Raw genomic sequence first — 12,502 nt, 5'->3', positions numbered from 1 at the left:
GAATTCAGATGATGTACTTCATTCAACACACCCAGGAACCACTGATGAATGGAATCAATTATATCAGAATAAAAGGCTTCTGAGAAAAATCTGACAAGGTATCGCCTTGGAAATCCATTTGAAGTTTGTGAAATGCGTAATGTAATGCATAATAGCTGATGTTGGGAAGGGGAGTATCTTTTGATCAAGTGTTTCTAAAAACTTTGTTGTTACTACCCCTTTGTCTGCTTTGTCTCTGATCTGAAACAGCCTCCAGTGCTATGATGCATACAGTCAGAGCAGAACTGAGTTACATATTACAATGTAAAGCTATTGTTCAATGTTAACACGTTTTGGTAGGTTGACAGAGCGCACTGGCAGGTGCATGGGTTTCAATTCATATACTGCACATGTTATCCCAGATGGAATTCTCTTGCATCACTGTCGACACTTTCACTCCTTATAAGGTTCTTTAAATGGTCCTTTTTCTTCTAATTTGTCTCTGTCCAGAGCTGGAGGTGGCCCGGATGAGTACGGAAGGAAATCTACCCGACCTGAAATTCCCACAAAGTGGCGGCCATGGTAACTCCATCTCCCTGTCATCGAGCACCTTGAAACAACATGGGAGAAACGGTAAATGGCTTTGCCTTGAATAAATAAATAAAATATCAGGGGTCTCCAACTCCAGTCCTGAACAACTATTTGGTGTGCAGGCTTTTGTTCCATTCCATCAGTTAGTGCTGGGCTGGAACAAAAGCCTGCACACCCAGTAGCTCTCCTGGACTGAACATCCCTGTCTGAGATAAGTCTGTCATTGATAATTACATGCATAGTTTGCTTCTTTTCTGATGCCATAAGAGTGTATGAAAAGTTTTTTCTTTGTAACCAGTAAAGGAGAAAACGGCTCTAATATCTTAAAGGGGCAATTTGTGTCTCAAACAACAACAAAGCTGGCACTCTGTTTTTGCTCACCATTAGCTAAGGTTTTGAAAAAGTAGGTCAATTCAATAGGAACAAATGTATAAGCTGCTTTGACATGCATTGAAGGTTACGAGGAGGGGCTCGGGAGTTAAAACGTGCCCCTTTGCAGGGTCTGGTCTGAATGAGAAATATAACTTCCCCGCAGCTAATTAAACTTGCATACCACCTGCTTCTAACAGGCTGTTAAGAGCATGGGTTGCTTACCGTTAGCATGTTTTTTGCGTGTGCAGAGTTAGGGTGCCTTCAAACCAAAACGCAGGTCCGACGCGGCAAAGGATTCCGTAAAAAAACTGTTTTCAATTGGTTGACAGATACGTTGTCGCTACTGTTTTGACAGACAGCGCAGTGCAACACTAGGCCCTCCCCCAACGCACTGCTCTTAGTGAAAACCATTAAGTTGCTGCGTTATTTACACGTCCGTTTGTCTGGTTTGAATGCACCCGTATAAGTTGTAAGTACCAGTGTAACCACTTGTACCCGTTACACAGTAATTTAATAGTTTCCCTGGAATAACATCAATATAATTCCAAGTGTTCCAAAATGGTGTTAGAAGCCGGTGACCAACCCTCCTCCAGGAGAGAGATACTGGATCTACCAGGGTTTTGTGCCAACCCTGTTATAACACAGCTGATTCTGCCTACTATCAAGGTCATGGAAAGCAGTTAATTAGTAGAATCACGTGTGCTAGATAAGGGCTGGAGAGAAAGCAGAAGGGAAGCTCTCCAGGAGGGAGGTTGGCCACCCCTGATACAACCTCTGATAAAGTAAAGCACCTTTATACCGACTTCAAATGGACAAAAGAGGGTCCCTGGTTGCGGAATTAGTTGTGTTCAAGAGCTGCTTCAGACTTTAATGAGGCTATTATACACAATGCAGGGCTACCTACGGGAGCTCCACGGCCCATTTTTGGACTTGATTACTTGTTCATGCAAATGAGTTAGGCTGTTAGCGCGTGCTCTCGGCTCTCGATGAATGTCCAGCGGTGCCTGATGTTTCATTATATCTCAATGTGCTTTTATTTCCCATTTATTGAGAGGTAACATACAAATTGTTTTCTTTTTTCGAGTGAGTGATCCAAGTTGCGGCGGGAGGGGAGTGTGCTTTCATATACGCCGTCTAAAGAAAGACGCCAGGAAAGGGATAAGGTAGTGCAATGGTAGTCGGGAAAGAAACAAGGAAGTGTAACTGTTGCCTTTGTCAGTGCAATAAAGTAATAATGACATTTCATTGAAGTTGAATTAAATCGACCTATTGTACCTACGGAGGTATTTCTTTCAGCCTCAACACCTTTATTGCTCTTGATAACATGCTCGGAGCAGCGAATGTGTTTGAAACATTTTCTCTATAGGTTGTCCAAAATAGTTTCAACTCTATAATCCTGTGGAATCAAACCGTACCTCAAAATACATATAATCTGCACTCATCCTTATTTTTAAAAGTCTTATGAATATATGAATTTGAATAAGTTAAGGAGTTGTTGTGTGCTCCAAGACTTTGTTGAACCGTAACATTTGACATCTGTAGGTTGAACTGTAGCATGTCCAATGCCGTTATGTCCTTGAGCGGGCACTTAACCCCAAAATGGTTCCAAAGGTCGGCTGCACTATGGCTGACCCTGTGCTCTTCAATGTGTGTGGGTTTCTCGTAGGCATATAAAACCTTGGCAACATCTAGCCTAGGTTTACAAACGTTTTTATTTATGGTAAAAAACATATGTTGACCTGAGGGTAATTTTTCACTTTGAGATTTTGTTTGGTTTTCTGGCGCTAATGTCTCTGCTACTTTAACCTCGATTTGCCCTGTTCAGTCACATGTACAATAACATTATATTGAATGGTTAAACAGTTTAACCACATACTTTCAGTTCGTCAGTGGTGGCAATGGCTCTGTCTCAAGTCTCAATTGCCTTAAAAATTCTCCTTTCCTTCATCGCTCTGATCTGAAAGAACTGACCTGGTGAAAGCCAGCCTAGTGATGAGCTTATGCCATATTGTTTTCACCTGTCACTACAGACAAAGGGGAGGAGATGAGGAGAGGACGGATTTTCAAGAAATTGTGACTGAGCCATGCTGTATTATTTTTCCTAGGAGAGATCCGGATGGCCTTCGTCCTGTACAAACACATCGGAGCCTACCTGTCTACAGAGAATGCCAGCATGAAGCTGGGCAGGGAAGCCATGGCCACCAACTATTCTGTCATTGTCAACTCTCCCGTCATCACCGCAGCCATCAACAAAGAGAACAACAAAGTCTACCTGTCTGAACCGGTCATATTTACCTTGAAACACCTGCAGGTAGGACACACACATATCAGTATCATATCAGTATAGCTGGTCTGAGTGAAGGTCGGCCTACAATACAAAGGAATAAGAGACTCATTTCTGCTTCCATGTGTCTGGCTATACACACCTTTATGGGATTATAATGGGTTTCACTAATTTTCTTTCTTCAAGGGGCAATTTGGGATTGGTACATCCATTTTGGACTTTTAAATTAATGGAGTCACCCCATAGCCCCAATCTTCAAGTTTTACCTCATTTTATTTGGCAAGAAGAAAGCATAAATAACAAAGAGAATCTTTCATAACATATTGATGATGCAAAACTTTGTTTTCATTCATTTCTCCCTATTAGTTTTAGAACAGAACAGTCTAACCTGGAAGGCTGAGCTAATATGAGCGTTCTATTGTTCGTCCCTGAAGGCTGGTTAGTCATAGGCGGAGCATTAACTCCCCCCCGACTGCATTATCTTCCCCTCGCACGACTCCATGAAACAGCCCCGGTTTGTCTCCCAACGGCGCCCAACGCTGTTATTAGGGAGGGAGGGCGGGAGAGAGGGAGGGAGAGAGGGAGATAGAGAGGGAGAGAGAGAGAGATTTTTCTAAATGAAATGGGAAATGTCACAGTTGGGGTCAATGCAGTTATTACCGGGGACCAACTGCCTTTCGCTTAAGACACGGTGCTAGAACTGTCTGAGAATAATGGAGTCCGCCGTTTTTCTTGCCCCACTGGTCTAATCTCAATAAAACAGTGCTCTTATATACAGTAAGTTTGTGGTTCCCTAGACTCCTCCCAAGTGCACTTCTGACAGTGAGGACATGTCTTATTCTGAACAGCTGTTTGCTCTGTCTTCTAAAAAGTTGATTATTTTAAAGAGTATTCTAAGATTCTTCTAAAGAATATTCTAAACAGATTAACTGAATCTATATGGATGGTTCTATAACTGCAGGTATGCACACACTAGAGTATTAATGGATAGGAGTACTTCTCATAGCCTGGTTCCAGATCTGTTTCTGCTGTCTTGCCAACTACTATGGTCATTGTCATGCCAAACGTGACAAAAACTGACTTATCCTATGAGAAGGATAGCCTGGGTTCAGATCTATTTGTGTCGTCTTGGCAACTACTATGTTAATTGTCATCAGTGATGTAGTGGTAAAGAAAAAAGGTGGGTAAACTTGATCGCCGGTCGCAGTGAATAAAGTAACGCTCCTTATACTTGCAATGCATTCTTCCGCAAAAGGTGGGTAAACTGCGTTTCATTCTATTTACCCTCCACTACACCACTGATTGTCATACAAAACACCACCATAGTACTTGGCTATACACCATAAACAGATCTGGGACCAGGCTATACTGCTATTCACTGTAGTCTTTTGTTCCATCGCTCTACAATGAAAAGCCCTTAGATCAGAGGTGTTGGACCACTGGTCCCAGGGGACTGTGGTTGTCCTCTAGTTATTGTTTCGCTTCCTTGCCTCAGCACTTAATGGATTAATTAAAGTTGTTAATGGGACAGAAGGTCACCTGGTCTGGTTATTCCTCGCAGTGCTGCACTGTATCCAACTAGCCATTGGTTGGCTGTGTGTAGGTTAACTCAATAAGATGGGACATTTATGTCTGGAGAGGATCTGCTGATTTATGGATGTGTCACAAATGGCATCCTACTCCATATACAGTGCCTTACTTTTGATCAGAGCCTTATATGGTGCCATTTGGGATGCAGGCCATGTTCCACAGTCACAGTTTTGCTTGCATTGTGAGAAGCAGCCAGATTGTCTTCTGCTATGGACAATTCCCTTAAACACACATAGGATTAAGGTGCAGTTGAAGTGGTCAGGCAATATCTAGGTGCAAGAGATGGCGGATTTCCACATCAGGGAAACTTATAGCCAGAAACTTTACCTGTTGAAAACTATTTGAGTCCTTCCTATGCATTGGCACGTCTCTCCTCTCACGCTTTATCTGCATTAAGCTCTTAAGTGACTGTTTTAAAACGGGCCAGGGGGATGGCAGGCGACGCTAGCCGTTAAGGCTGCCGCCTGGCAGAGAGCGGCGGTGGCGGCCATTAAACAGCGGGGCAGTCTATTGTCGCACAGTGAAGGTTAAAGTGAAATGTCGAAAAACACAATGAAAGGCTGCTCCACCGCCGCTCGCCGCCGCCATTAAACTAAAACAAAGACCGCCACCGGAAAAGGGAATTAAGGGGCTTTTTCTTAAATATTTCATCTGGATCTAGAGTTATGGCATTGTGGCGTGTTGAGGTTATGGGAGTTTACCTGGAATTAGCCCCATGCGTTTCCGTTTAACCCAGCCAGAACCTTTTAGAAAAGAAACATGAGTCAACCTGCAATCAATGTGTGTGTGTTTTTCCTCCCATTAGCTCCATTATGCTGGGGCCCATAGGCTAATTGTTATGTGATTTGTCCCCCACAGCAATCCAAGGAAAGCTTCAACCCCAACTGTTCTTTCTGGAGTTACTCCAAGCGGACCATGACGGGCTACTGGTCGACGCAAGATTGCCGGTTGCTAGGCACCAACAGGACTCACACGACGTGCTCTTGTACCCACCTGACCAACTTTGCAGTCCTCATGGCTCACGTGGAGGTCAAGGTAAGGCCTGTTCCACCATCTCCTCGTCCCGTAGAAGCAATTAAAATTCCTCAAGTAGTAGAAGATGGAGAGCTCTGTTTTGCGACCTTCAAAATACACATTCTACAAAAAGAAAAGTGCCACGTTTGAGTGGCACAGAGTTAAGATCCAAATCTAAGAGCATTTTTTTGTGCCGAAAGCATCCTTAGTGTTGTGTGTATTAATGGTGTCCCCTTGCCTTGTGCTAGGCCTTGTTTGAAGTAGTTGGAGAGAGTGGCCCTTGCAGGAGGGAAATTCATTTAGACCTTTAAGAGTTCTAGCTAAGAGGCTTCCATTCAATCGTCTGCATACCTACTATGCTTGAAAGCATTTAGAATACCTGAATGCATTGTTGATGAATTGAAGGAGAATCAGCATCTGTTTAAGTTGTGTTGGGGCTGGGTACCGAGACAGCGTAAATTAACACATTTACATTTTCTGTGTATAATGGACCGATAACGATAAAGATTGTATTTATGTGCCTCCTAAAATATGTGGGGTTGTTGGTGTTTGTTATTGTGCTTTTAAGTGTCTCACTGTGATGCTTATTTCCGAGATTACTTTTCAATTGATGTTATTTCGTCACATTGAAGCAAATATATTGCTACTTAATTTTTTTTGACTTTGACGTTTATTTTAAATTTTGTAATTCTTTTGTATTACTTTTTTTTTCTTTTTTTGGGGGGGGGGGGGGGGGGGGGGGGGGGGGGTAGATCAGCTTAAAATTTCAGATAGATTGTAACTTCCATCAATGTAATTGTCTGCATCACTTCCAATCCCCCATGTTTTATATATATATATATATACATACAGTGGGGAGAACAAGTATTTGATACACTGCCGATTTTGCAGGTTTTCCTACTTACAAAGCATGTAGAGGTCTGTAATTTACATCATAGGTACACTTCAACTGTGAGAGACGGAATCTAAAACAAAAATACAGAAAATCACATTGTATGATTTTTAAGTAATTAATTTGCATTTTATTGCATGACATAAGTATTTGATAAAAAGTATCAGAAGTATCAGAAAAGCAGAACTTAATATTTGGTACAGAAACCTTTGTTTGCAATTACAGAGATCATACGTTTCCTGTAGGTCTTGACCAGGTTTGCACACACTGCAGCAGGGATTTTGGCCCACTCCTCCATACAGACCTTCTCCAGATCCTTCAGGTTTCGGGGCTGTCTCTGGCCAATTCGTACTTTCAGCTCCCTCCAAAGATTTTATATTGGTTTCAGGTCTGGAGACTGGCTAGGCCACTCAGGACCTTGAGATGCTTCTTACGGAGCCACTCCTTAGTTGCCCTGGCTGTGTGTTTCGGGTCGTTGTCATGCTAGAAGACCCAGCCACGACCCATCTTCAATGCTCTTACTGAGGGAAGGAGGTTGTTGGCCAAGATCTCGCGATACATGGCCCCATCCACCCTCCCCTCAATACGGTGCAGTCGTCCTGTCCCCTTTGCAGAAAAGCATCCCCAAAGAATGATGTTTCCACCTCCATGCTTCACGGTTGGGATGGTGTTCTTGGGGTTGTACTCATCCTTCTTCTTCCTCCAAACACGGCGAGTGGAGTTTAGACCAAAAAGCTATATTTTTGTCTCATCAGACCACATTACCTTCTCCCATTCCTCCTCTGGATCATCCAGATGGTCATTGGCAAACTTCAGATGGGCCTGGACATGCACTGGCTTGAGCAGGGGGACCTTGCGTGCGCTGCAGGATTTTAATCCATGACGGCGTAGTGTGTTACTAATGGTTTTCTTTGAGACTGTGGTCCCAGCTCTCTTCAGGTCATTGACCAGGTCCTGCCGTGTAGTTCTGGGCTGATCCCTCACCTTCCTCATGATCATTGATGCTCCACGAGGTGAGATCTTGCATGGAGCCCCAGACCGAGGGTGATTGACCGTCATCTTGAACTTCTTCCATTTTCTAATAATTGCGCCAACAGTTGTTGCCTACTCACCAAGCTGCTTGCCTATTGTCCTGTAGCACATCCCAGCCTTGTGCAGGTCTACAATTTTATCCCTGATATCCTTACACAGATAAGTAGTAAAACCTGCAAAATCGGCAGTGTATCAAATACTTGTTCTCCCCACTGTATATATATATATATATATATATATATATATATATATATATATATATATATATATATATATATATATATATATATATGTATGTATGTAAAAATTACAGACCTCTACAGTGTACCTATGATAAAAATTACAGACCTCTACATGCTTTGTAAGTAGTAAAACCTGCAAAATCGGCAGTGTATCAAATACTTGTTCTCCCCACTGTATATATATATATATATATATATATATATATATATATATATATATATATATACATACATACATACATACATACATACATATACACATACATATACACATATACATACATACACATACACATACATATATAAATATATATACACATACATATACACACATACACATACATACATACATACATACATACATACATACATACATACATACATACACATACATATCCTTTTAAAATATATATATATATTCCCCTTTAATACTTTCCAACCCCACCACCCTTTCCCTACTTGGAGTAAACTAGTGATCAACAACGCTTAGGCCTCTACTTCCAGCCCATACCCACTATCTACATTTTATGGACACAGTCAATTTTACAATAATTATATTTTGTTCGTTTTTTCTCCTAAACTTTGACCTTTATTTGTTGCTGTCTCATTTCCCTGAGAGGTCTTCTCGTTCCTGAACCTCTACCCCTGCAGTTTCTGAGGGGAACAAAGACTCTTATGAAAGAAAGATTTAGTGAAAGGGTGCATTTATTTAAAAACAATTTATATATTGCGTCTTAGTGCCCTTTTACCTGGGAAAAAATATCTGTGTGTTCTTTCATTGCACCGTTGGATTATTCATTATCTGCTTTAGTCTTCTGGGAAAAAAACAGAAAGAGATGAGAAATAATAAATAAATAGAAGTGTTTGACAGACACAAGAAAAGTGAGGAGGGAGAGAGAACACCTATAATAGGAGATCTCTTTCTCTTTTTCTCTCTCTCCCTCTCTCTCTTTCTCACTCTCTCTCCCCCTCTCTCTCCCCTCTCTCTCGCTTTCTCTCTCCCTCCCCCTCTCTCTTCTCTTTATCTCTCTCCCCTTCACCCCTCCCACCTCTCTCTCTCCCCTCTTTCTCTCTCTCTCCCCTCCTTCTCTCCCCTCTCTCCCTCTCCCTCTCTCTCTCTCTCTCTCTCTCTCTCTCTCTCTCTCTCTCTCTCTCTCTCTCTCTCTCTCCCCTCTATCTCTCTCTCCCCTCTTTCTCTCCCCCCTCTTTATCTCTCTCTCTCTCCCCTCTTTCTTGCACACTCTCTTTCCCTCTCTCCCCCAAGGCAGTGAACCCTAGTCAGCAGGGAAGGAGGACTCTATAATGCCTCTCCCAGTTGGCCCAAGGCCATGTAACCACAGGCCCCGGGACCTCCCTTAGCCCTGTCCTCGCCGCCCCAGCTCCCACCCCGCACCAGCCAACCAGCCCCTCTTGACCAAAGGGGATCACCCCCAGTGAGCAGGAGTTACTGTTTGTCACTAAGCCGCTTGGCTTGGGGGAGCCAGTGTTTTCAAGCCTCAGTGTCAAACCGGGCCATGAATGCAGAGGGAAGCTGTGAATAATCTAGGGGCCTTAACAGACAAAAAAAGGGAAAAATAGGACAAAATGGGAGTGAAAGAAGCGCTTTGTCATATGATTCCCTCACCTTTTGGAAACCCCAGGATGCTGGTGTTCATTCAGGGGGAAAGTGGAAAGTCGTTACACCCCATTTCCAAAATGGCTGCATTTTTCGAACTCTTTATCTTTCTGCTCGGTCGGAATAAAGGCAGGGTGTTGTTGAAAGACATTTAGGTTCTGAGGAAACGCAGGCATCCATTGACAAACTGCAAAGGCATTCCAATCCGGAAGCACTAATGAATGGTAAAGAAAGAGCACAAAAATGCCATAAATTGGAGTGACCATATTTTGTCTCCATGGTAACAAAACATTCTGCGCTGCTCTGTCTCGGCATTGTTATTACACATTACCCTCTGAGTGAGAGATTACAGATTGGCATGCCGCAATTACCACCTTCACTTTGAGTGGGCAGAGTCCCCCCATCATCATCTTTCATTTTGCTGTATTCCGGCAGATAGACAGGGTGTTCCAGTAGAAATAACAATAATACTACTCTATTTTTAAGTTTGGAAGTGTAAGGGCTTTTATGATAACAAGACATTGTTTGATGCGTTCAGTTGTTCATAAACAGCTTATTACTGTAAGCGTTGTAGATATTACTTAGTCCTAGATAGAGATATTACTAATTTGAGGTATTGTTAAGAGGCTGTAGTAGTTTATATACAGTAAAGTATGTACATTATAAAGAACTTAGTAGTTAATACACAGTATGCAATGGCTTCCCAGCGGGCGAAGTTGGTTGAAATGATGTCTCTACAACCCGTTTTCAACCAGAACTGTATCTGCTGGACATTTTGAAGCTGACCAAATAAGGGTAAATAACCTTTATTAGAAGCATGAACTTGGTGATTTAATGATGTGAACTTTTTCTTAATTCTATTAAGACAACATAGAACGGCTAATGAATAAATAACTGCCCTCATCTCCTTCTTGATTGCACCATACTGCCCAGTCTAACTTTAATGTTTATACTTTACCTTTGAACTTAAAGCATATGGGAGATTATCATGCTCGCTCAGTACTGTAGATATATGTATCCAGAATCCACAGACTCTGACTCTCTGAGGAATGAATTATGTTTCTAGTCAATTATCACCTTTCTGAACTTACTGTGTAACTTTGATCTCTGTCAAAGGAGAAAAAAAAGATCCGTCTTTTTCTATTGATTATCTGTGGACTTGCACTTATTGAAGGCTTGTACTGACTGAATCATTGTCCCCTTTAAAAAGTCAACACAGTCCTGAAGGCCATCGACAGTGTGACTCACTATCATATCCCAATAGACACAGGCACACACACTCACACCGTGTCTGTCAACGACAGGGAGTGAGGTAGCTGCCGTCACTTTCGTCTCTCTCACCTCTCAGGCCTTTTGTGCACCAACATGAGCTAGCTAGTCATCCCATTCCTCAGCTGTTCCTGTCGACGCACTGAAGTACACCCGTCGGCCGCATAAACAAATGAAATCAAACGGCCCGTCACCAGCTGTGTGTTAGTCAGAGATTATGTCGCTTTTGTGTCTCCAGGAAGGGAAGTGATTGCGAGGGAGTTTCAAGTGAGGATGAGAGTGATTGCTTAAGCGGTCTGTCAAAGTACAGTATGATGTCTCCTCTAATCATTCAACTCCCAACTGCTCTCTCATCAAACATAGAAATAGTATGTTAATAATAACTCATATTTAAAAGGGGTGTTTAAGTCTATTGCTATGCTCCTCTTTCCGGCTGGAAGTTACTCAAAGAGAAGATTTGGTTGTTGTTTGAATGAAGGTTTCCAACGGCTGTTGGGAATTGCTTCAACTTGTCCTAGCAGGTTGTCATTCCTGTCAATATCCAACTTGATCTCTTTTAACCCTAAAAGTGCCAACATAATTTCGATATCCTGTTTTTGATCCTGAAATGTTGGACTTTGTCAAGCAACTACTTACCGACAAAAAAACACAATTTACCATGATTTCTGTGTGGATATGGAAGAATGAAAAATAATCTATGTTTTGTATAGTAGTGGTGTGCGGCTAACATGATGACCAAACCGGCCTTGAGTTTGTCTATCCCCACCGGACACGCAGGTTGAAATATCAAAACTAACTCTGAACCAACTATATTCATTTGGGGAAAGGTCGAAACACATATGAAACATTCATGGACATTTAGCTAGCTAGTTTACTGTTGCTAGCTAATTTGTCCTGGGATATAAACATTGGGTTGTTATTTTACCTGAAATGCACAAGGTCCATTTTTTGTGCTGGATCTTTGTAGAATTTTGACCCATTTTGAGCCACACAAAATGGTGTGTTCTCTACTGTCTTCTTCCTTCGTCTTCTTCCTTCTTTTTCATCTTTCTTCCTTCTTCCTCCTTTTTCTTCTTCTTTCTTCTCCTCCATGGCGATTGGAGTGTGGACCTCATCCATCTTTCAATCACCCACGTGGGTATGTGCTCCTAAATACCAATGAGGAGATGGGAGAGGCGTGACTTGCATCGCATCAAGCGCCTAAAATAGAACCAAGTTCTAATTTAGCGCCTGGCTACACAGACACTCGTAGACGCATGCGAGCAGTTTGGATGAAATGATTGAATAACATGTATGTGTACATTTATTTTGCAACGCTTGCACACGCAAAGCGGGCGCTGTGGTCAGCATGTAAGCTGAAAATGTTGACTTAATAGTAAACTTTGTTATAAAAGCACCAAATTTGTCACCCTGAAAATATATAAATATGGAGCCATCCCAGATTTGGCCCCTAGGGGGCGTAGCAGCCACTATAACTTAAAAATAACACTTTTAATAAATAACAGACAAATGTATGTTGAAACATCAAATTTGACTATAATTGTCAGAAAAGTGTCTTATTTTGTAGAATTTAAACCATTTACTTGTGTTACTGCTTGACAGACAGTGTCTCTTTGCAATCA

General features: G+C 42.0%; 1 protein-coding gene across 1 annotated transcript in view; it reads left to right on the top strand.

Annotated features, from left to right (window-relative positions):
• Positions 1-12,502, top strand: part of LOC311132587 (adhesion G protein-coupled receptor L3-like) — a gene marked incomplete at both ends in the record, with an annotated part of 141,346 nt that overhangs the window by 69,443 nt on the left and 59,401 nt on the right. Inside the window, 3 exons of the mRNA XM_084165842.1 lie at positions 490-612; positions 3,048-3,253; positions 5,675-5,851. Of these exons, the coding sequence (XP_084021968.1) occupies positions 490-612; positions 3,048-3,253; positions 5,675-5,851 (506 nt within the window). The remainder of the gene's footprint in view (positions 1-489; positions 613-3,047; positions 3,254-5,674; positions 5,852-12,502) is intronic.

This window comes from Coregonus lavaretus (assembly GCF_964263955.1).
Source record: "Coregonus lavaretus genome assembly, chromosome: 7".
Classification (NCBI taxonomy): Eukaryota; Metazoa; Chordata; class Actinopteri; order Salmoniformes; family Salmonidae; genus Coregonus; species Coregonus lavaretus.
This window is presented reverse-complemented; position numbering and strand designations above follow the sequence as displayed.